The sequence below is a fragment of the Coptis chinensis genome, chromosome 3, assembly GCF_015680905.1.
Source record: "Coptis chinensis isolate HL-2020 chromosome 3, ASM1568090v1, whole genome shotgun sequence".
Classification (NCBI taxonomy): domain Eukaryota; kingdom Viridiplantae; phylum Streptophyta; class Magnoliopsida; order Ranunculales; family Ranunculaceae; genus Coptis; species Coptis chinensis.
The window spans coordinates 67,776,338-67,800,636 of record NC_141458.1 but is presented as its reverse complement, the minus strand read 5'-3'; the positions used below and the strand labels follow the sequence as shown (position 1 = coordinate 67,800,636).

The following is a 24,299-nucleotide window of genomic DNA, read 5'->3' as shown; positions in this document are numbered from 1 at the left end:
ATTTACCCTTCATCACCTGGAAACTAAAATTCAAAGTAGACGACCTCTTTACCGAAAAATGTTCAAGCACATCCGATAGACAGATGTTATAACCATTGTCATTCAACAAATCTAATACATGTAAAACCCTCCAACTACTCCCCACGAGCTGACAAGGAGCCTTCCCACAGAAGTTCAGAACGTCCACAATAAGACGTGAAAAAGGTAACCTCAAACCAGCCTTCATTTGACCATAAGTGACCATAACACCACCATCTCAAGGAACATAATCCTCACCAAATACATTTTTCTCCTCACTCAGGTCGGGGTTCTCCAACCCAAACTCCTTCCTCAGATCACCAAAGTTGTCAAACACCGACCTAGGCATCTTATCCATAGTCATCGCCTCCACTGAAGAAGACGATGACGCCTCACCTCTACTACAAACCCTAGCACCACCATTGTCATCACTCACAGTCTCCTCCCTCAACCGACTCACCCCCACTTCACCACTCACACTACCAGACGTCATCGGTATCACAAAGATTTTTTTTAAAAAAAGGGAAAAACACAGATGAGAAAGGAAAAATAAAGATTTCAACAAAGCACGCACCTGTTTTGGAGAAGAAAGCTTCTAATTTGTGTTCTTTTTTCAAAACTTCTAGCAAATGAACTGCCTTGGCAAACGAATCGACTTATAAACGCACAACACCCAAAAAAAATGATTGAGTGTCCAAAAAAAACCAAATCATTACATATATTAGCCCCGCCCACAAAAACGGTGTAACTTGGGCCCACGAATCAGTATCCACAATCTTTTTTCCCGCATAATATCCAAAAATTTTGAGTTTTGAAATCCCACAAGCTGTGCAACACGTGTTCACTATTTCAACTTTATTCTTTTCAACCGTTTGTCTTTACTAGACAAATAACCTGTAAATAAGTACCTTACGTTCTCAAAGCATTCACTACAACCCACGTGTCAAAGCGTCAGGTCGTATCTTCACAACTTGTATATCACCAGGTCTTACTACGCTACAAGGTCGTAGTTACAACCCAGAGCCAGGACGTTCAAATATCAAATACAGGCACATATGGAAACTAAGGATCTGCAACGATCCTGAATATTAGTCAAAGCACCAAATGAGGAGATATTTACTTTGAATCATCAAGATAGCACAAAATATGAATCTATACTTGACAACGCCCTGGAGCAAATAAGGAAAGTCAGCTCAACACCTATAAATAAAGAGAGATGAACTACGTAAGACTTGATTCAAGTTGAGCAAAAAAACTTGATACGTAGGCAACTCTTATCCAAAGTAAGAGTGCAGCTATTTCCATTCAATCCCAACATCAGGTCATAGAAAGAAAACATATACCTCTACATATGTATAGTTATGATTGTTGAGAAAGTTTTTAAAAGAGTCGGTGCATATGCACGGGTCTACTTTCTAGAATTTATCTTCTATTGAAAAAAGAAATTCTAGCACTTCTAATTTAAAACGGGAATTCTTCTTCTATTATAATTATAATAGGAATTCATCTTCTATTGTAAAAGAAAAATATATATAGCACTTCTAATTAAAATGATAAATATTTTCTTATTAAAAATGGAAATCACACTTCTAAATTAAAATGTGATCCCTCCTCCAATTAAAAAACAAATTATTAGAATTTAATTAAAATAATTTATTGAGAAATTAAAACGGATTTTAAAACTTAATTAACCAAGTTTTTAAAAGAGTCTACCTTCTAGTTATAGTTTATTAAGGCCTCGTAGTCGAATAAAAAATAAACCGTGCTCACGGCTATATGGAGGTATGCTGAAAAGAAGTTAAAACAATTTTGAAAAAGAAAAGTGACCCATGCACGGCAGCAAGTTTGTATAGAAAATGAAGCAATGGTTTTTGGGCCAAGGGGTTGGGGTCCAATATGTCTCCCGAGTCCCGACTTGACTCTCCACTTACTTGTCGTCGAAATTCTCGCAGAGAAGAAGAGTAGCTCCCCATCATCATGGCATTAGTGCGTTCCAAGCTGTATTCAGGTCGGTCTGTTACTCTCTCTCTCTCTCTCTGTGTGTGGGTTTACTCTAACATTTTGTGTTTTTTTACAGATGACGTCAGCCTTCTTGTGGTTTTAATCGATACCAATCCTTTCTTTTGGGGCGGACCAAACACTTGTCTCTCCTTCTCCACATTCCTCTCTCACGTTCTTGCTTTTCTGAATTCAGTCCGGCTTCTCAACCAACTCAACCAAGTCGTTGTCATTGCCAGTGGAGTCAACTCTTGTAACTTCATTTACGACTCCTCCTCATCATCATCACAGCCTGTTGTTATTGAAACGAGGACCACTCCTGCCCTTTCTTCTAAACTTCTTCTCAACTTGGAGGAATTCCTCACTACGGATCAACGCTTGACCGGAGATAATTCGATGTTCTCGCTTTTGTCCGGCTCCCTGTCTCTGGCTTTATGTTGTATCCTTGATTTATTTTTTTTGGTTTTATTGAGTTTGTTGGACTTGACTTAGTTAAATAGATATACAGAGGGTTTTTCGATCTGGATCGCTGCATCCACAGCCGAGAGTAAGTTTTTTTGTTAATCCGGTTACTACATTTTCATGATAAGTAGAATCAGATATTGGTGTAGGAATCAGTTTTTACTAACATCCGATGACAGATTTTATGTCTGCAGGGATCTCCTGATGGATCTGAACAGTGAGTTCCGATAATTCTTGATTACTATTATGTTCATCAAATTGGATTTCCCCTCTGACAGATTATCTTTGCAGATATGTTGCAGTAATGAATTCCATTTTCTCAGCGCAGCGTTCCATGGTACTTCTTCAGCACCACTTTTTTTTAATATAAGACTTCCATTCCCTTTTACTGTTTAGAAACATAGGATGGCTTTTAACATGGACTTCCTTTTCCGTAATTTACTAGTCATTGTTGGAATTGAAATGACATTTTTTGTTTCTCTCCATATTTTTTCTTCTACTTATTTGTACCCATAGTTGTTAAAATCGTACGATTTGCGATTAGAATCGTACGACTCGAGTCGAGTCAAAGGGACATATAGGCAAATCGCATGACTGACTCGGATATACGAAAAATCGCTAAAAAATCGTGATTTGACTCGTTGGATCGTATGGAATCGTAATAGAATCACGAGTCCACGATTCAAAGTGTGCAGTAAAATCTGCCCAAATATATATGATCGAAGAAAGAAAGAAGAAGAAGAAGTAGTGGAGGATCGATCTCTGATTTATGTCTCTATTCTTCAATCGATCTCTTCAACTCTGTTCTTGCTTCTCTTATTTTTTTTTTGCTGGAATTTCTGGCCTCTATCTTCATTTTTGCTTTTCTGGCAAGCGGCTTGATTCTCTTGCTCTCTTTCCAGCAGATAGGGTTTTAGACTTTTAGTGAGACATCAATTGGGCAGTAATATCTTCTCGTTTTTGAATCCCTAACCTATCTTCATTTTTGCCCATTTTCCATTAAAAGCAGGCCTGTGTATTAAATTTAGGCCCAATTTATTTTAAGAGTTTTTAAATCTCCAAACTCTAAATATTGGCGTATTAAGTTGTTTTCAGTTCTCTTTTACAAAATATAATATATATTAATAAAATAGGGTTTTAGACTTTTAGTGAGACATCAATTCAGGGGCTATGGTAATATGGACCAGACTTTAAAGCCCAGTTGCTTTTAATACTCGTTTTATGAATGCCCTAACCCATGTCTTATTTTAAAATGGCCCATTATTCCATTAAAAGCAGGCCTGTGTATTAAATTTAGGCCCAATTTATTTGTAAGAGTTTTTAAATCGTCCAAACTCTAAATATTGACGTATTAAGTTGTTTCAGTTCTACTTATATACAAAATATAATATATATTAATAAAACTAAAACGTAATTGGAATCTTACGATTCACGAGTCGATACGATCTACGATTCCATAAAAATGGAAATCGATTCCCGATACGATTCAGGAGTTGACAACTATGTTTGTACCTATCTTTTTCTTTGAAACGTTAATATAGGGATGCACAAACATGTATGTTAATTGAAGCGGAACCCCGTATCGTAATCTTTTGAATACAAAGATTTGGACTAATAACCTTCTCATCCATTGTCTTGCCATAACAATCAGGAAGATCTTGGTTCTTTAAGTTCTGCAAACAGGGGTTTTAGTTTCTGGAATGCCTAAAACATTTTATGAAACTAATATGTTTTTGGGTGTTGATAACTTGAAGACCTTACGTTTTTAGGTCTGATAATATTCAGAATAAATTGATCGATTGATAGTTCGACCCAGTGCAGTGAGGATGTCTCTTTTGTCGAATCAATCAAGATGATATAGGATATATTGTTTTTCTGTGCCTAAAGAAACAACTAGCAAATTAAGAACTCATTGTGGTGAATAGTTTGCATTGTTAATTGTAAGTAATAATATCTTGATTTTTAAGAAGAAAAAAAAAAGAACAACAAACAAAAAAAGGATTCTTAAAACAAGATTTAGTTGGAAGTGCATGTGTTTTAAGGAAGACCTAGGCTGTATGTGATAGTTGGGAGCTACTTTCCCTTTTGTTAGACGCATGTTCAAAGCTTCTTACATACACCGCTTAAAGTAGGATCTTCTGCAAGTAATGTCCAGCACCTTCACAACCTAAAGTCTGAGATAATTTTGTCGCATAAAGCAATACTAAGGCATTATCAGTGTTGGTTCAGCGGTGAAGATATCAATGACATTCAAGGTTTACTTGATGCCAATGCCAAATATGGAAAGGGAGAAAGGAATGAAGTAAATTAGTGGAGGTTGAACTGGTTGATGCTCAAGAGCTACAAAGCACGGCCACTGACACGCGACACGGACACGCAAACACGACATAGTTCAAAAAAGTAAGACACGGATACGTCATAGACACGTTAAAAAGAATTATATATATAATTCTAATGTGCACCATGTTTATAGAGCTGCATTCTTAAGCACACATTATAGCCATATGCCCATATATATATAATTGAAATTTAACATTCTCCACCAAATTTTAATCAAAATATGAACACTAGTTTTGAACATGTCCAACTCTAAAATAGTAAACAACAACATACATGTCCAATAATGCAAGTTAGAAAGAAATAACAATTACAGAAGATTTGTAACAAATATATATAAAAAGGACTTGGCAATCATCAAGCGCAGTCGTGCATTGTGCCTCATTTTTCTTATTTCAAGAGTGAAATAAAATCCCTACCCAAGTCGTGTCTTCTTTTAAGTATTTTAATCACTTTTTAAAAAATAGGAATAAAATGTAGAAGTGTCCCCATGTGTCCCTAGCGTGTCCACGGAGTGTCAGAAATTCTAAAAACTAATTAATAAATCTGGCACTCCAAATCGAGTATTGAACACGTGTCGGGGAGTGTCGGTGTCTGATACGTGTCCGACACGGATACGTTGCCCCTAGAGGAGTGTCCGTGCTTCATAGCTCAAGAGTTCCCCAACATTAAGGAGACTTAGGAATGCCTTACGGTTGGAATGGGGAGGGGGAAGAGTTAGAGATAGGAGGTTACAGAAGGATTCAGAGGGATTTGGAGGAAGTGAAGGTTGGGTATGGGTAAGGCTGTTAATGGATCGGTTTGGATCGGATTCTGGAAAATATTATATTTCAGAAAACCGAACCGAACTGATAATATTATATTTCATCCAAAACCGAACCGAACCGATAAGATATATTGCAAACTGAAACCGAACCGAAACCTATAAAATCAATTAATTTTAGACACACAAATGATAAAACCTATACAAAATTAATCATAAATATTACTAAAATTCTATCTTATCGGGTTCAGTTTCATATCGGTTCGGTGGAGGACAAACCCGAAACCAAACCAAACCAATATCTTATCGGTTCGGTGGAGGGCAAACCAAATTTCCAAAACCCAAACCGTTTTTTATCAGTTTGGTTCGGGTCGGTTATCGGGTTATTGAAACCCGTTGACAGCCCTTGGTATGGGAAGGATGCCTTACAGTTTGGGACATTTAGAGGCACATCATGGGGAAATGCGTCATATAAAGATGATATTCTTTAGACGACTTTTTCATAATTTTACTTACAATGAACAGACTTTAATCTATGGCTGGACTGGAAGAGGCTTGTCAGTTCAAAGATGCAGTTTTTGCAAGTTGGAATCAGCTACCCATTTCTACTGCTCATTCAAGCAGTGTTTCTTAGGTGTATGGGGATTTCTTCTGGTTTGAACGCAGAGATTGAATGTCGATGCTAAATCATAAGGAAAAGGAAATGGCTGTGAGACCACATCCCATTGTCAATCATATGGACACTGTCACTGTGGAAGCAGTAAGATGCCATTTTTTAAGGATATGGAACTGGAAATTAGAAGGAATATCTAGTATCATGGGTTGTTTTTTAGCAGAAAATGTGTGTTGGATGGTTATCTTGCCGTTTCTGTCTCTCTGTTAGCTACTAGCTTTAGGGCTCTAGTGATCTCCTTTCCTACTGTGATGTTAATTTCATTTGTAATTGAATGCCACAGTTAAGATGTTAACCGAGTTACTAGCTTAGTGAAGTTTTGCCTATTGCTCCAATTTTCTCCTATTTTAGTATTTACAGGAAGTCTCCGTGGATATATTTCTAATTGGTTCAGGTTTATGAGTAGTATTTCTGCTGTGGAATTTATTTGTTTGGTATTTCATAATATACTTACAAGGTGGTAACATGTTGATTGCAGGTTCCTATAGATTCTTGTGTTATAGGTCCACAGCACTCTGCCTTCTTGCAACAGGTATATTGTATTCACTATGAATGAGTGATTTTTCACATATTTTTTCTACTATATTTTCAACAGCTTGTTTCTGATAGCTTGTTATGCTTGTCTGATTAATAGGCTTCATACATAACAGGTGGTGTCTATTTGAAACCCCAACATTTGGACGGGCTTTTTCAATATCTTTCAGTAAGTCTTTTAATATCTTTCAGTAAGTCCTGATATTTTTAGCTTCTATGTCCCAGTGGCCACTGATCAAGTTTTGGGGGTTGCAAACATGGGGTTTATGGTTTGGGGGTTAAAAACAGTAAATTATTTTACACTTATACCTCTAAGAAGAAAGTTTTGTACTCTGATTTATTTATTTGACAATGGCAAACAGTGGCAAACAATCTGTTGTAATTCCCAACTACAAAATTCAATGACAATATTTTATTAACTTTACTGATTTATGCTCTTGCATTTAAAATGACACTAAGATAGTAAGATCCACTCTTTTTTCTATGCAATATATGATGTATCTTGTTGGCGGAAACTTCAACAATGGATGAACATCAATTGACTTTAATAAAATAAAACCTAAATCTAGGGTTTAAACCTTCAAACATGAAGAACAATTCACAAAGAATTAATAATCAATAATAACCCCCTAACAATGAAGGCCTAGATGCCTTTATATAATAAACCTTGTTCCTAATTCTATTTAGAAACCAAAATAGAAAGCTTACTAAATAGCCTAGATCTAAAACAAGTAGCAAACTCTTCTAACTTAATAAGACTACTAATAATATAATTAGAAGCTTCCAGGCCCATGCATCAATATATGCCGAGTCTATGGACTACTGAAATCAAAGTATGTATGTAATTTGTTTGTTGCATGTAACTGACGTACTTTTATGTGAATTTTAATACGATGGGTTTTAGTTGTTGCATATAACTTATTTCTTTGTTATGGCTAAATGCCTAAATCTCTGTCAAAGTCAAGCATGTTGTATGCTATAACGTAGAATTTTACTCATCCTTGACGTGTTTTGTTTTGCAAGAGGATATTTGCTGAACCTTTTGTTGCATATGGTATAGGAATACATTAATTTTTAGTATAATTTGTTCTCTGACTTCTGATGATTTGCTTCACTATGATACATTCTTCTATTGAACTCTTCATGTATCATATTTCTAATACCAAATACATTTTCTGCTGTCCAGACAGTTTTTGCGACCGATTTGCAGTCCCGCAATATTTTAGAACTTCCCAAACCTGCAGGCGTTGACTTTCGTGCTTCGTAAGTACTCCTGTTGATTGTATAAGTTATGTTGGTTTTCTTCATGCAATGTATTGTTTGTTTTGTTTATGTGTTTATTTGTGTAATAGTACGCAGCTATAGTAATGGAAGATAATTACTAGAGTTTCTTGTGGACTTGCATGCAACTTATGATAGGTTTAGTATTTAATGGAGAAGTAGGCTATACCTGCTCTTCTCGTTTTTCTGTTTTAGCATTGCCTACTACAAATATCACTTTCAATCTTCCTGGACACCAAACTCGAGTACATGAACCACCACCCACTACACTCGTCATCTGCTAGTCAGCCACTGGACTTACTTGCCATGACACCTTCCACCATTCTCTCTCTCCTTTTCCCATAAACACTTATGAAGCACGGATGAGGAGACGACGCAGAGGCAGTCTGAAATCTCATCATCCTTTATTCCTTCTACTGTTTTTCCTAGTTTCCAAAGGGAGTGCATTTTAAGTTGTTTAATTAGTATTGCTAAAAAAAACATTTTAATATCAATTCATTGACTTAATTAATACACTGTTTTCTCGTCTGTAACTATAGTAAATTTGATGTACAGATATCAATGATGGTATATTGGTATTACGTAATTTAAGTTATGATAATTAAGTACAAGGTCCTATGGGCCGAGATGACTGTAATAAAAGTGTGTACTGAAAGTGCAGTGTTATCCATGTTAATTGGTCGATGGGTTGGCTAGGTGAGGTTTGGCAGAGCTGAATTATTAATTTGTTGTCAAGTTTCTGTGATATATCTGCAATTGTTTTTGCAAAAGTAGGGAACTGGATTGCTGGATGGGATAGTTTTTTTCATATTACGACATAATATGATGGAGAGATGAAAAATTGTGCAACACTCCTGAAATAATAAAAATGGACTGATGTGGATGTTTCGACTGAATCTGGTTGTACTTTAGCAAATTTTGATTGGAATTAAGAGAAAGTTGGCCAAGTTTTCTCTCCTGGAATCCGGTGAAACTGGAAAAGGGGGAATAGTTGTTTACTATTAAAGTCTGGAGCATCCAACTAAAACCAATTGGCAATGAGTGGAGGGACCCCAGGAGCTCTATACTAATAGCAAGATTTCAATTAACCCACATGGGACTACACTAACATCTCAACAGGTCCCTCACATGTGGCATTACTTGAGCCTCACATGTGGACTAGCATACTTGGCTGACGTGGCGTAAATGAGACATTTTGGCCAAATACAATAGCCAGCTTTGATACATGTTAAAGGTTGTAGTCTCCAATTCAAAATCAATTGGCAATGAGTGAGCGGCCTAGGAACTATAAACTATTATGCAGGGCTTTAATTATGCCATGTGGGACTATATTAACATGTCTACATTTATAATGGAGTGATATCAGTGGTACCTCTTGAGTGCTGCAGATCTGATGAGGAAATGGCAATTGCATTATAATATGGAACAAATAAGTTGGTTCTCATGAATATCAAAAGTATTCCGAAAGAACGTGATGAACGTATAATTGTAAACCTCCTTCACATACAAGAATAGAGAAAAGAGAGGTACAGAATGATTTTAGTTTAAAGAAATGCTCGAAAGAATGTTTTCTCAGTTTGTATAGATATTGATTCTGTTCATTTGCATATGGTGGTTCCAATTTTTGGATTCAATTGTTAATAAGAAACAGGAATCTTATGGAGTTGAACATATTAAATGATGAAATATTAAGATATGGTTGTTGAATCACGTTGGTTTCATTTGCTTGCTCACTTCCTGATTGTGCGTGGTGTTAGCTTGTAAGCTTTAAATCTCAAACTTGGGGAGTTTAATGTTGTACATGCACATATTCTTTCACATTTTGTGATCATCTTGTTTCTTGTTGTTTGTTATTATTTGTTAGCTAATGAGAACTTTTGAGAGTGCAGGTGTTTTTGCCATAAAAAGACAATTGATATGGGCTACATATGTTCAGTTTGTTTGTCTATATTCTGCAAGCATCACAAGAAATGTTCAACCTGCGGGTGAGTATCCCTCGTTGTCTATAACTTTTGATTTTAAAGGATCTTGAGTGAGCATTGCTGAATGATAAGCTCTGACTGCATTGGTCTCCTATTTATTGTTGGCTGACTCCCACTGATCAATGACTATAGTGTCAACAGCTTACTGATCTTTAGAGAAATATTATGGAATCACCTGAATTTTAGTTATTAGACTTTCTCTTAATACACATTTCCCTCACTTAAGCTTCAGGAGCCACTTTCTCTTAATATTAAGTACATGTCCATGCAATGAGAAGCATTAACTTGCAATTTTACTTTTGTTTGCCTTCCAAACCTTTCTATTCAGTATTCCAAATTGGTAGGTATTTCCACCACCACAATTGTGCCAAAGAGGACACAAATTCTGATAAAACTTTTCAAGCTTTGATATGGCAGAAAAGTTTTGAATGGATTTTCATCCTTTGTTGAAAGGATTTTGGTGGTGGGAATACCTACCAATTCCTTGAGTCATATCCTGTTGTTTCCAAAATTTTCCTTCAAACGAGCACGGATGGAGGATGGTGAGTGAACATTATTAGGTTAGAAATGTTTGGTATACCAATAAATCAGATAAGTAATGGATAATTATCAATGGCTTTCTTGGTGGTATTGACAACTCCATGCTACACCTGCGAACTAGCTAATGATTTAGAGATGTATTGATCTTGATTTCATTAAATTTATGAAACTATTTTCTGCTTTTAGTTGATTAGAAATTTCTTCATTCTATCTGTTTGCCTAATTTCTCCATGCTACAATGCATATATAATTGCCTAATTTACATTGACACGGATACGTGTCTGTATCCGACATGGATATGAAGTGTCTGACACAGCAAAATATCAAGAATTGAGGTATATGTATCACATACAAACATATGTCCATGTGTGTCCAACACGGACACGTGGATACGTATCCGACACGGATTATTTTTAGAATATAGCGTGTCCATATAACAAAGATGTCAATTTCTATCTCCTGACAATTTTTTATTTTTTTTTATTTTGCTCTTTCTCTATTGCACATGGTGCAGATCTGTTTTTGGCGAGGCTCATCCAGAAGCTACCTCCACTCCAGATAGGAAGAGGAAGTTAGGCGCATAAGCATGTTTTCAGATAGCCTTCTCCATGCTATATACCCTTTTACAGTTCTACCTGCAAAGCTCTATTATCAAAACTGGCCATGTTCAAATTCAACGGCTCTTTTTCAGTAGTTGTTTTCCAGGGGTTTATCAGGTAGACCTGTCTCGCAGCTTTTTCATCTGGAAATTTGTTGTAAGATCATCATATTCCCCACAATTTTTTACATCGGAAGATAGCAGCCTGAGCAGTGTTTTATGGTATTAGTACGGGAAGGGCGAGCAGAAAAGGACATTTGATTGATGATTTATTAGTGTATGGATGGAAGATTGAAGGCTCGGCTTTATCTTCATGAATTGCATCACACAAAATGTATTAGATGACCAATTGCCAAATAGTGGCTACAGGTGAACTCAATTGGAATCTGCAATATATTTTCCTTAGTATATCAAATTTAATTTTGGAGGATTAATTCTTGTAGAATCCTTATGCTGCTCCTGTGGTGATAAGCTTCTTAGTTCTTTGCAACTGTCCCAAAACTTATCGTTGCAGATTTTCCTCACCAGAATAAAATTTAAACTGTGTTCCATTCCAACGTGACTAAACAATTACTGTGAATATAAACAGAAAAGAAAACATTGCTTTGGTTCAGAACTGGCCATGAATAATAATAGAGGCTAAATCATCATCATCAACTTTTTAAAAATTCAAGACAAGTAATGAATTGTCATTTGTCAATGGTGGAGGTGAGGTAACTTGTAATTGTTAATAACTGGGTCATAGTTTCACTTACAGCTCAAAATATCGATATCTACATATCGATTTGAAAATTGGGCGTATATCCAATATATCAGTGCTACAACGCCAAAATATCGTCATATCGTGTATATATATCGTGCTATTCCCCGAAACTTTGTGTTTCAGTAGTATAAAAGCAGGAACAAGAACAGTGTCAGCAGAAGAGACAATGGAGAGCGTGCACCGTTTCTCACAGAGACTGTTCCCAATCTCTTCATTACCTGACAAATGCTTCAAAACATGCAAATCTAGTACTATCCTCAAATACCCAATCTTCTTCTTGGGTTCCCACTCATGTAACGTACTACAACAACCCACTGGACCCTTGTCCAGTGGCAGGTTTATAAGTAATAACAGAACTTACAGAAGCACTTCTACTACCCGGAGAGCAGGTGGTTGGTTTCTGGGTTTGGGAGGAAAGAAGAAAGAAGTAATGCTACCTGATATAGTAAAAGCAGGCGACCCAGTTCTTCATGAGGCAGCACAAGAAGTGCCCGTTGATGAAATTGGGTCTGACAAGATTCAAAAGATTATAGATGATATGATTATGGTCTTGCGAAAAGCGCCTGGTGTTGGTCTTGCTGCCCCTCAGATTGGTATTCCTTTGAAGGTATGCATACATATCTTGACTTTTGGTTTTTCATTTTTAGAGTATGACATTTAAAGATGACCCAATTTTAGTTCCCTTTTGAATCCACGTCGATTAGAAAAGCCCAACCGTAGGGGACATTGTTTTCTTTTTATGTTTTTGGAAGTTTGGAACATTGTTTATGTAGATTGTGTATATCTCAAATGCTAGGTGAAACTGAGATTCACTAAATGTTTATGTAAAGTTATGGGACAATGCTGTCGAGACTGTTTTCCTTGGAGGGATATAAATTATGTTTTACTTACAGTGGTGACGTGATGTTAATAATTACATACATCTGCATTGTTATTATTCCGGAAAAGAAGAAGAATTAATAAAAGAATCTGACGATGACAATGAATAACTTGGGAATTTATCTATATGAGCAGTTAGAAAATACATTTTCACTTAAATGCAATGTGGTTTACCTTTCTAACTTTGTAATCAGAGTGTGAAATTATGTTTGATTCGCTATTGTAAGTACTCTACATCAAAGTTAAAATATTAGTAAATTCTGGTCCTGCAGATTATTGTATTGGAAGATACGAAAGAATATATTAGCTATGCTCCCAAGGAAGAAAACGAAGCACGAGACAGACGCCCATTCGAGCTCTTGGTAAGTTTATCTAAGGATGAAACTAGCATTCATTTTGTTCCAGTGTCAAGAACTGGATCTTCCATCTTCTTCTGGTTTATTATTTTGCAATTTTCTTGAACAGGTCATACTGAATCCCAAGCTGAAAAAGAAGAACGATAAAACTGCACTCTTCTTTGAAGGGTGCCTGAGGTAATGGGAGCGAAGTCTGAACTATATGTCTTTTGACGTATTACGGTTGCGTGTCCATTTTTTTTCCAATTTTGAAATTTATTCATGTCTTGTATCTAGATATCTAATTAAGTTATTAATTTTGCAATTCACCAGATTCGCATTAGGCATATAAGGAGTCCAACTGGTTTAAATATACTTAGAAATTCCTGTGCCTTCCCACGTTGACTGTGCCCAATTGCTGTCTATGGCGCACCCGTTTCTTCTGCATGAACTTGTACAGTTCTATGTAAAAAAATTTAAGGAGGGTTTTCATTACAAAAACAAATTCTTTGGAGATTCTTAATATTGTTCTCATACGTACCTTTAGAGTTTTATAGCAAGTAGAACTCTGCTGTTGTTTTCACTTGAGTATTAAAGCCGAATTGTATAGCCAATAGAGCAAGTAGATATAATCGTATTTTATCTCCCAATAAGCATGTTCCATATGCGTTAGAGATTCTGATTTTCTCCGCTCCCAATAACTTGTACTCGTTACTTAGAGATACCAATTCATTCAATGAGAGATTAAATCTCAGCCATTCTTTGTCCTACTGCAGGAGGAGATCTCAAGTTCTTGTTTTAAAGAGAGGTCTGCTCTAATGTTTAGCTTTTATGGGACACATTTTCACTATAAATTTTGAGAATACGTGATCTCCGCCTAAGAAAAATTTCCTTTGGGCCCTTTTTTTGCGAACCATGTTCACCCATACGCTTTCTTTTGTGACACCATTTCGAAAACTAACCCACAGTTGACTGCCTGGTTCCACACCTTTAGGTCTATTGAATTAACTGCACCGCACCGCACCCCCTCCCTCTTGCTTAGTGAAGTACATTAGTTACTAGCATGATGCATCTTTGCTCCCATATTCACATCTACTCTGCAAGAAAAAGCTACAAATCTTACTAGCATGATGCATCTTTGCTCCCATATTCATGTCTACTCTGCAAGAAAAAGTTACAAATCTTTCTCACTTTTTCTAGTACTTTGTTTGGAAACACAGGTATTTCTGTATGTGAAAGTGTCCTAGGTACATTACAATTGGCTTTACGGTTGTACTCCCATCACCTCAGCTAGTAGTTGGCTTACGCCTTGGTTTAGACGTCCTGTTAGCAATTATGTCTTCAAGTAGTTGTTCTTCTTCATTCCTGTTGCTTCAACAAATTTATCGACTTAATTGCGACGATAGAGTTTGCCTCCTTCGAAAAATAAGAGGAAGTCATCGCAAAACAGAGGTTAACGACGTTTGCTCCTCTTTTACATTTTAAGATGGACTTCGATCAGTCTATCATTAGTGGCCTTAAAACCATAAACAAGTTAATATCTCCATAATTAGTACAAGCAAATATGGTGAGAGAGGGTTACACTGTCTTCTTTACTAGAATAGAATAGAGCAGTATGTTGTAGTGTAGCACAACCTGACCGATTGCAACATCTGTCGCCTTTGGAGTATTTCCTACCTGAATCGTCCACTACCTAGCCTTCCATTACTTCAGTTGTGTACAAAATACTACTGAAGTCTCACCACAGTCCATGGAACTGATATTGAGTGGCTAAGCACCATTAAGTCATCCCATAGTTGCAGTGTTATATTCTGGCATTGCTTGTATACACTATTGGTTAGCAAAAAAACTTGATTCGCAGGTAGGTGTTCAATTTCACAGTGAGACTAATTATGCTGTTTCTTTCAAAACCCTCGCTGAGACAAAATTTGTGGTCCTACAAGACCATATCCTGCTGCTAGTGTCTGCATTATTGTTGCTTGCATATGCTAATAAAATCTAACTTTCCATTCTCACTTTCGAATTTAGCAAAGCCATAATGCACAACACATTCACCAACCAGTTTGGAATTATTAATATAGAGTAAACCCCCTTTTTTCCAGTGTACTATAAAAGTACCTAATTCCGAAGTTTAGATGATGTGTTGGTAAAGTCTCTGATTAGAGAATTTGTACATTGTTTTTTGCGGAATTTGTTTTGCTCTTCCTTTAAAATTGTTTTGCATACTCATCAACTCGGACTAAAGTTTATCATCAATTTGTATCATCTCGTATTAGTGGTGAGTTGAAGCATTTTTTCCCTTCGTTTTCTTCCATTTGAAAATTCACAGGTAGTAGTAATTGCTATTATCTAGATTTTCACAATCTTTCCAAACTTTTTGCATAGAAAACTTTCATTAAAGATGAAAAACTTGCTATCATTTTGCCCATGGAAGATAAAGAATATGTTTAGTGCTCATCAAATTATGCTTTCAACCTTTGAATGACTGCGTGTCTTTAGATGTAGTTCCGTGCAGATGCATGTAGTAAGTATTCAATGTAATATCCAGTATCTTGCAGTGTTGATGGATTCAGAGCTGTGGTAGAGCGACACCTTGATGTTGAGGTTACAGGTTTTGGCCGTGATGGCAGCCCCATTCGAGTGGATGCTTCTGGTTGGCAGGCCCGCATTTTACAGCATGAGTGTGATCATCTGGATGGCACAATCTATGTTGATAAACTTGTTCCAAGAACATTCAGGACAGTTGAGAACTTGAACTTACCTCTTCCTAATGGGTGCCACAAGCTTGGTGTTCGTTAGATCATATTCACATTGACCAAACAAGAATCTCTCACTTGCAGAGGAATGACCAACATTTTCTTTGTTGAATTATCTTCCATGAGAGGGAAGGTTGTCAAGTTCCGCAAGCTGAATCTGTTCTGCTGAGGATTTAAAAGATATCTGAATGAACTCCTTCTTTGGGGGAGTTAAGAAGTGTTGTACATCTTCAAGTTCAGCAGGTAAAAGTTGTCGTTCTTGATAAAAAAGAATAAATTAAAAATAGGAGATTATCATTGTCGTACAGATTTTTCCTTGTAGTAGAGATTAAGCTTTAATATCCCCTCCCACATCCCGACCCTCCATTGTTCTTAACTAGTTGATGCCCGTGCCAGCCGGCACTCAAGACGCAATGTTTTTGCTTGTACTTCTTTTTCGTAGAATAACTCATTTGCATAGTGAACGGTAACTGTAGAAGATCAAGTCACTGGACTTGTGCCTTTCTGTTAAGAATGCCCACTTTTTAGTTTGTACTGAGCCTTAAGCTTACGCAGGTTCGGGAGATAGGAAGATTAAGCAGACCAAAGGGTTAAAATATCAGGGTGTGAAAAGGTTTAATTGTCCAGCTATTTCCCCAACATGCAGAACTGGCATATCTTTCCAAGCATCAGAATATGAAATGTTGTGAAGAAAAGGAAATATAATCAACTGATAAAGCAACTAATTAAGCTCAAACCCAATTCATTAATTTTTTTTTGGCTCCCGGGGTGTTCTATAAGAAATCTTCAATGAATACATATAATCTTTCAATGTTCATTTTAATAACCTAAGACTTTAAGCAGAAAATGAATTGTATATAGGTTGTTGGAGAGTTTAAGCAAAGACCTTCTTATATGATGTCTTAAGATGGTATACTTTGGTAACATTGTAGGCGTTTAAAGATGATCATATCGAATATTTATACCTTTCATGCATATGCTACGTATCTTTTCAATTACTATGAATAGATTCCATGTAAACGTACATAATGAAATCGATATTTCATGAGGAAGACGTGTAAACTTTCCAGATTCCAAATTCCAAATTCCATGTAAACTTTCAATTACTTTTCAATTGGGCATATGCCCCGTGTCTTAAAGACACTCACCGGCATGCCTTCGGCACGTTTCACCTATGCATTAAAGGCCTGGGCATGCATTCAATACCTCCATGAGTAAATTCTAAGACAACGAATAGGAAGATTTTACTCAAAGATGTTTGCATCAGTGAGTATTCAACACACTTGTTTGACTGCTAGCCTTTGGGAACTGGTTCCCGAGTTCGATTCACCCCAATACCAATATTGTTGGCGTTACGGCCGATTCGGCTCATGGATCAACATTGCGACACAATTAGTTAATAGCTGCCAACACGTATCTCGGGGAAAATAAGAGCACAGTAGCTGTTTGATGGTTCTAGATTCGATCTGGACCGTCCTTTGTTTGTTATTTTGTCTTTTAGTGAGAAAAAAATCCTATCTTATTAGGAAAAATAAGAGCACAGTAGCCGTTTGATGGTTCTAGATTCGATCTAGACCGTCTTTTGTGTGTTATTTTGTCTTTTAGTGAGAAAAAAAAAATCCTATCTTATTAGATAGATAGTGGATATAGATTCATAGTACAAAATATCGCGATATATATCGAGATTTTAGAGATGGATATATAAATATCGCGATATTGATTTGGATAAATACCAGTGTAAATATCGACGATATTTGTAGATATATCGCGATATTTCGACGATATAAATTTTTTTTGTTTTAATCCGCGATATGTTGGATAAATTGGTGGTGGTGGTGTGGCGAGGGAAAGAAACTGGAGAGTTTAGCAAACCCGACGAACAAACTAAAAAGGCTACTCCTACCCTCTCCCACTTGAAATTTTGATGACTATAAAAGCTCGGTTTGATGGAAAGGATCTGAGTTGTTGAGAAGATGGTTGGTTGTTTTGAAAGAAATTGAAAGATTATCTATCGATGAGGCATGTAGTGAAGCAAAGGATTCTCCAACAAAACTTACTTTAGTCAATAAACTTTCTTTTTCTTGTTCCGTGTTTTATCTTTGCTTTACTCAATGGCTTTGGTTATAAACAACTTTTTATTATGATTCGATTTGGGAGGAGAACCGATGAACTTCCGCGATGTTTTTCTTCCTAGTCAAGCTTTAGAAGGCATAATAATGTCTATGGTGAGTTACTGGATTAATAATTTTGATTTAGCTTGCAACTGTTAGTGTAGATTTTGATTTATCTTTTCCGTGTTTGATTCTTGAAGCACCGGATGAGGAAGAGGTTTCTATACTCTTTGGAGATATTTGGGTGAGTTCTTATAGACCTTGCATTTATTTGAACAACTCTTGCAACATTAAATTGCCTCTTCATTCAAAAATCATTTATTAGCTCGAACTTGAACTTTACTATTCTCTTTATGGTTGCATGGGCTCTTTATCTTATATTATTGAACCCTACTCCTACCCTCTCGTTGACCGCAGAGTTTGCTTACTCGCCACATCCCAATCATCGAAAGGGCATTACTAGACTTTTACGTTTCAAATGCAATTTCGTTAAATTCTTAGCTTGATCGAACTAGTTTAATGACTTTTGACCTCGGGGAGGATTAATAGGGACTCTGTGGGTTCTTGTTGGTTCGAGTGTGGAAGCCGCCAAAGATCTTGGGGTATGAGTTTAAGGAAACTAAACAATATTTTTAGTAGAAAAGTGAAAGCGTGAAACGGTGGTTTCCTTCTTCATTTTTGCCCAAGTCTATGCCACGAAAAATGGACATTATATATGTAACCGAATTGTGTAATGCCGGGAATTTTAACTAGCATCCGTATTGTCGCCGCGTTAGTTTTATCGACTAAGAACTTTATTGGACCAACGTAGAGCCCCCTTAGAGTATCGAATTTGCTCGAATTTTATTTGACCCGGTTGATGGGATTGTACTGTGGACATTATGCTTCTACAATCGTGGTTTATCGGTCGATCACGGGGGTTTCATTTGGAATGAGCTATCTATATACAATACATGATCACTTGTTGATGCAGTCCGAGGCTAATCTTAAAGATGCACCGAAAGGAATCGGTCCTTGTGCGGGTAAGCTTGTTAAAAGATTTTCTTTTAAGAAATCAAGTGGCTGATTTCACCATCTCAAGCACATGTGAGTCTCTATTTACGTATATTCTTTTTATGAAGGTAAAAATTGGCTTACGAAATTATAAGAAAATCACTTGGGGCCTAGATTACTTTCTATATATGTCAATGATCATGTCTATAATCAAAGAACCATTTAATGTTGTGATATATACGAGAACCTTATTCATAAGTTGAATTTCATCATTAGTATTTTATGTGATCACGGTTTCATGACGGCATCGATGACTAGATTATGAGAACATTAATCTTACAAACCCAACCAACCCAACCGATCTAACCTAATCATTTGGGCTTGCAATCGTTTATTGGGTTGAGACTTAGGTTGAACGGACGCATACATCCCTTTAACCCGCCCGAGTATTTTTATCCGGTAAAATATTTTCATTATTAAATGACCGAAGTCGATTCGAGGGATTGTTGAGGTAGCCGTGGATTGTTGAGGTAGCCAGTTCAAGTTTTTCCAATGATGTGTTTACCAAAAATAAAAATAAAAATAAAAATCCACATCTACACCTCGGGCTTTTTAGAGTCACTAAATTGGCATCAATCTTGTAATATGAGATATATTTATTAAGCTTTAAAACCAAGGAGATCCAAGTACTTTTAGAACGTAAGACACGTAAAATGGTTTTGACAAAGTCATGAACTAACTCACTAAACACAATGGAAACACATTTTCTGACTTGACTAATAGAGGTGTATAACAATAATATAAGTGGAAATTATGTATATGTTGTTTTCATTTTAATTTTTGTATATAATTTATAGTATTCTTTTGATTCGAGGATTGGTTACTTGACTTAACGGCATTGGTCGAGATGGTTAAGTAGCTTGTTCTACTGAATCAATATATATTTAAGTAGTTGGGTACTTGGGTTTCACGAGGTATGAGGTTTTAATATATGTTATGGAATTATATTATTTGATTTTCAAGGTTATGGCGGGTTTTAAATTTATGAAATGTTGAAAATCTGAAGAAGAAAACTCATTAGATTTTTTTTAGAATGTGATATTAAGTGGTGGTTTTATATTTGAGTTATGTATATCATAAGATATTTTGTATTCGTGAAGTCATTTAGAAGAGGATTGTACCCATCTTTGGTCCTTGTCTTTTGAGGGTAGAGCAAATTCTTCCATGAACCGATATGTACCAAGCTACATCCAAAGTGGTAGATGTGAACATATTATAGGAATTGAGATGAAAAATTTATTGAAGAATAATGACCTCACATCGTTGTACCCGGTCGATAATGACTCGGTCGTCCTATTTTTGATTGGATCGATGTGAGAGAGAACCCCCGAGGCATTATTAGATGAAAGCGGTCGTCCTAATTCATACATTGCGAGCAATCGGTGTGCCAATAGATGGAAATTGGGAACTGTTCGAATCAATCGAGGATTACTTTGAAGTAGCTCAATCTCCTAATGACACTCAACTTGATGGTGAAACATATTATGATCCCGATGCATGGAGAATGCCTAGTTTTATTTATGCTTCTCCTATTGTCCCAAATAACAACCTCTATTGAAGGATGTAAAATCCGGCTTCTACCAAAGGGCAATATATATTGTAGATTGCCCGATCAAGATGATAAAATGCGGTTTATGGCAATGATGGGGAGGATACTAATGGGAGCATGGTTTTGGCAAGTGATGTAATTGAACCGCCCTATTGACAACTAATGAAGTGGATTGGAGTTGTGTTGGTCGTCTCAAGGCGTTAGAGTGTTGGATAGACTCTATAGGCGAGGCATCTATGGACATCGGGGTTGTAGGCCTTCACGCTCTCATCATGGATTCAATCACAATGAGAATATCTAATAGATCGCTTATATGATTGAACGCTTCGGTGCAAGTGCAACAAGTATTGTAATATGTAGAAAAAATTCAAGATTCATTGTTAAAGAATGAAAAGTCAATGTAATATGTAGGGATCCGAGGTGTATTTTTGAGTATTAGAGAGTAATTTATATTAAAAGTATGATGTGAGGGAATAATATATTTATATATATTATGCACGTGTCCAACACCTAATCGGAAAACTCATGGAAGATCGTTACAACATAACACCTTGTCTAGAGCGAGGTGATAACCTCTAGGGCTCGTGGATGATCGTTACAACATAACACCTCGTCGAGCGAGGTGACAACCCGGCACATGCACGCTAACGGGCAGAACGCTCAACGTAGTTTGTGTTAGTTAAAGTCATTAGCATCACTCGGCTTTATAAATACAATCGTCTAAAAGCTCATTTATTCTCATCAAGATAGGGACTTGAAAGCCGGAGGAAAGGGGGAAGCATTAGAGAGGAACAACGTCTGACTTGATTCAAGTTCATCACAAAATCTTGATATATAGGCAGCTCGTTCCAAAGCGAGCTCAGTCAAAACTTGACCCATCACAATCTTCTCCATTATTCACACTTGTAAGAACTAATCAAATTCAACCTTTACAATAACCACATTCAAAGAAAATATAGATATTTATCGATATTTGTCGATATTTATCGATATATCGTGATATATTTACGATATTTACATTCAGAAATACCCACACATAGTCTGTGGATATTTGTCGATATTTATCGATATATCTCGATATATCCACGATATTTACATATGCCCAAATGTAATATATCCCCACACGGGGGGATATATCCACGATACATATCCATAAATCAGAAGTCGATATTTTGCCATATCCCGATATTTTGTACTATGTATAGATTAACGTATTATTCATATTATAAAAATTGGTCCTCACTTTTGGGAGCACAGAAGAGCCACGTATAAACAGAGTATATGTGCAACTAAGACATTTAAGCTTTTCTTGGTCAACAGACAATTGAGTAATTAGCTACTATATGCTTAACCTTTTCTGCTATTTCTCAACTAACAAAGAAAATTCTTCCAAAATAAAAATTTTACACAAGTTTCGCTCTTTATGATTGGTTTTGGAATTATTACTCACAGCACAAAGATTATTGATTTTCAGGCTCTTCATTTGTATGAGTTCTACTTGCATCCAGTATTGAGCTGAACTGGAGATTTGTATCTACTACTTGCATTGAGGACCGCCATTGGTACAGGGGATTTTTTTTCCCCGCTAAATTGAGACAAGGGAAATATGTTAATGAGAAAGAATATTTTTATTTATTGCTCCAGAGGGCACTCTGTCACTCCTAACGGTCTAGCCAAAAAATATGCAAGAAGCGAAGAACAGTACAGTTCAGCTTCAAGCCTTTCAGGGTGTTCAGTATGAAAGCTAAAATATACTACTAGTAAATGATCTGACACTAGATCCACCTTGCACTAGCATTCCATCAAATGCATTGTCATCTAAACGGATTCATACTTGCTGCCAGTTGTAATCTTTGAGCCAGTAGCATAACAACCTCTTGCTTCCTCTCAGTCTCTAGCTTTTTCTTCCTTAAGGCTGCTCCATGTACTAATTAAACCCTGTTGGTCCAGCAAAACTGCTGCTGCTGCTCTTTTACCTGGGACTGTCATAAATATGGCCTTGGTGCTATCATGCTCTGTGATGTCCTTTAAACGAAGTTTCCTACTGCCTTCATTAGAAAATTGTGCTCCTACCGTCCAATTAACTTGTGAAAAAGGAAGTTTAGCCGGCCTCTACCAACTATTTCTTGCCACGTTTGTCCCGTCTACAACAGTTGATACTTCATAACCATATGAGGAAGAAGTATGAGTAGCTAGTTTCATTAGAATTATGCTACATGCTACATAGTCACCCCTATTTGACCTCCTTATTATATTACAACACTAACACTACTAAAAGAACATGTCATTCGCTGTAAGCATCTACAAGACTACAATATGTTCGCAATACCATGGTGTTGTCTCTTTTCTGTTCAGTGTGAGAGCTGCTTTAATAGAATTTATAGGCATGGCATTTACACTGTTGGAATTACTTATTGCACAATACATTCAACCACCTCTGTCAAGGAGCATAGCCGCATAGGACATCATTCCTACATTTGGTTTTTAGAAAATGCAATCAATTTTTAGAAAACAAAATCATTCTTATTTGTGCTCAACTTCTGCACTTTTTTGCTGAATGAAACTTTGCTCGTGCTCCATGGTTTGGGCTAAACCTCAGCAACGCTGAAAACATGTTACTCAGGTTGATCCGTGTCTTGCATTCTCTGGGGACAAAGTAATAATGCCCCATTTCTAGAGATTTTATTTGCTCCTACAGTCCTACATGTGATATATATGGCTAGAACGAAATAAATATAGGTTCCAAGAAACCTCCTAATCCTCTATCTTATCAACTTGAGTCAGAAAGTTACACATTAGTTAATTCATCAGAAAGCTACTGCTTCTCCAGCTTTATGCTACTGATGTATCCTGGATTTCACCACTTGCTGGCTGCTTAATTCAATCTGGATTGCTCTTCTATTGGCAATCCAGGACTTGCTGGCGTGGAGCTCTCAGATATGCTTTTGGACGATTATAGCAGGCTTTAATTTACTTTGGCATAGAGGATCGGATCTTCAGTTGCTGCTTAGGTTCTTCACTTCTTCGTACAGCATCTCAGCAAATTAAACTGCAGGATGTTACTCTTGAACAAGAGTCACAGCATATGATTCACCGTGTTAGCAGTCGATGTTCATGGGAGACCCACTGATATAATTTAAGATAAAAGAGCTTATTCAAATCCAACTTCTCGCGTGCACTGGATATAGCTAGATAGTAAATTGTGTCATTTACGTATTAGCAAAACTTCCGTAATCCAACAGGCAAATGATTCAAAATGGTGGAGGAATCCAAGTTTAGATCGTATAAGTTCACAGGAATCTGTTCTTAACGGAAATGGCCCGTGCTTCCTCGTTTAAGCTTTGTAGGAAAGAGCTTAATGTGCATTAACGACAAACTTCGTCATTCTGCAACATAATATTACAGTGCAAGCACGTCCATTACACCCGTTTAGTTGCTGTCAATGGGAACAGTAACTCCAAGAATTTGATGAAACTTTGCGTGCACGCCCATCACTTTGGGTGAGCTTATCCAAGAAATAGAAACTGTAATACTTTACCATGGCTAGGTAAAGGCCATCAATTCAGCCAATTTAGGGCTCAATTAAGAGGGAAGTTTCTTGGAAACTAACGAATGAATCATCTAAAAGTGACATCCTTGTGTGATATCTTGGAACGTGGCCCTTCCC

The 24,299-nt window shown here is 36.7% G+C and overlaps 2 protein-coding genes across 3 annotated transcripts; both read left to right on the top strand.

Annotated features, from left to right (window-relative positions):
* The first annotated feature begins 1,823 nt into the window (after positions 1–1,823).
* LOC147510515 (basal transcription factor complex subunit-like protein) lies at positions 1,824–11,620 on the top strand. 2 transcript variants are annotated; one of them, XM_086602460.1, is made up of 10 exons: positions 1,824–2,026; positions 2,096–2,455; positions 2,517–2,563; positions 2,658–2,695; positions 2,770–2,815; positions 6,730–6,783; positions 6,886–6,954; positions 7,972–8,048; positions 9,956–10,051; positions 11,103–11,620. In XM_086602460.1, the coding sequence occupies exons 1-10, from the start codon at positions 1,996–1,998 to the stop codon at positions 11,170–11,172; spliced, it is 888 nt and encodes a 295-aa protein (XP_086458586.1). In that variant the 5' UTR covers positions 1,824–1,995; the 3' UTR covers positions 11,173–11,620. The 2 variants fall into 2 exon arrangements, with proteins under 2 accessions (XP_086458586.1, XP_086458587.1); XM_086602461.1 differs by having other exon boundaries at positions 1,862–2,026; positions 2,673–2,695.
* A 475-nt stretch (positions 11,621–12,095) lies between these two features.
* Positions 12,096–16,541, top strand: PDF1A (peptide deformylase 1A). Its single transcript, XM_086602459.1, has 4 exons — positions 12,096–12,556; positions 13,101–13,190; positions 13,294–13,361; positions 15,722–16,541. The coding sequence occupies exons 1-4, from the start codon at positions 12,116–12,118 to the stop codon at positions 15,960–15,962; spliced, it is 840 nt and encodes a 279-aa protein (XP_086458585.1). The 5' UTR covers positions 12,096–12,115; the 3' UTR covers positions 15,963–16,541.
* The last annotated feature ends 7,758 nt before the right edge of the window (positions 16,542–24,299 follow it).

Excerpts from the sequence above, each read along its gene's own strand:
- PDF1A (XM_086602459.1), top strand. The coding sequence starts at position 12,116 with ATGGAGAGCGTGCACCGTTTCTCACAGAGACTGTTCCCAATCTCTTCA. Across the intron at positions 12,557-13,100 it reads AGATTGGTATTCCTTTGAAG|ATTATTGTATTGGAAGATAC; the intron begins GTATGCATACAT and ends CTGGTCCTGCAG. Across the intron at positions 13,191-13,293 it reads GACGCCCATTCGAGCTCTTG|GTCATACTGAATCCCAAGCT; the intron begins GTAAGTTTATCT and ends TTTCTTGAACAG.
- LOC147510515 (XM_086602460.1), top strand. The coding sequence starts at position 1,996 with ATGGCATTAGTGCGTTCCAAGCTGTATTCAG. Across the intron at positions 2,564-2,657 it reads CGCTGCATCCACAGCCGAGA|ATTTTATGTCTGCAGGGATC; the intron begins GTAAGTTTTTTT and ends ATCCGATGACAG. Across the intron at positions 6,784-6,885 it reads ACTCTGCCTTCTTGCAACAG|GCTTCATACATAACAGGTGG; the intron begins GTATATTGTATT and ends TCTGATTAATAG.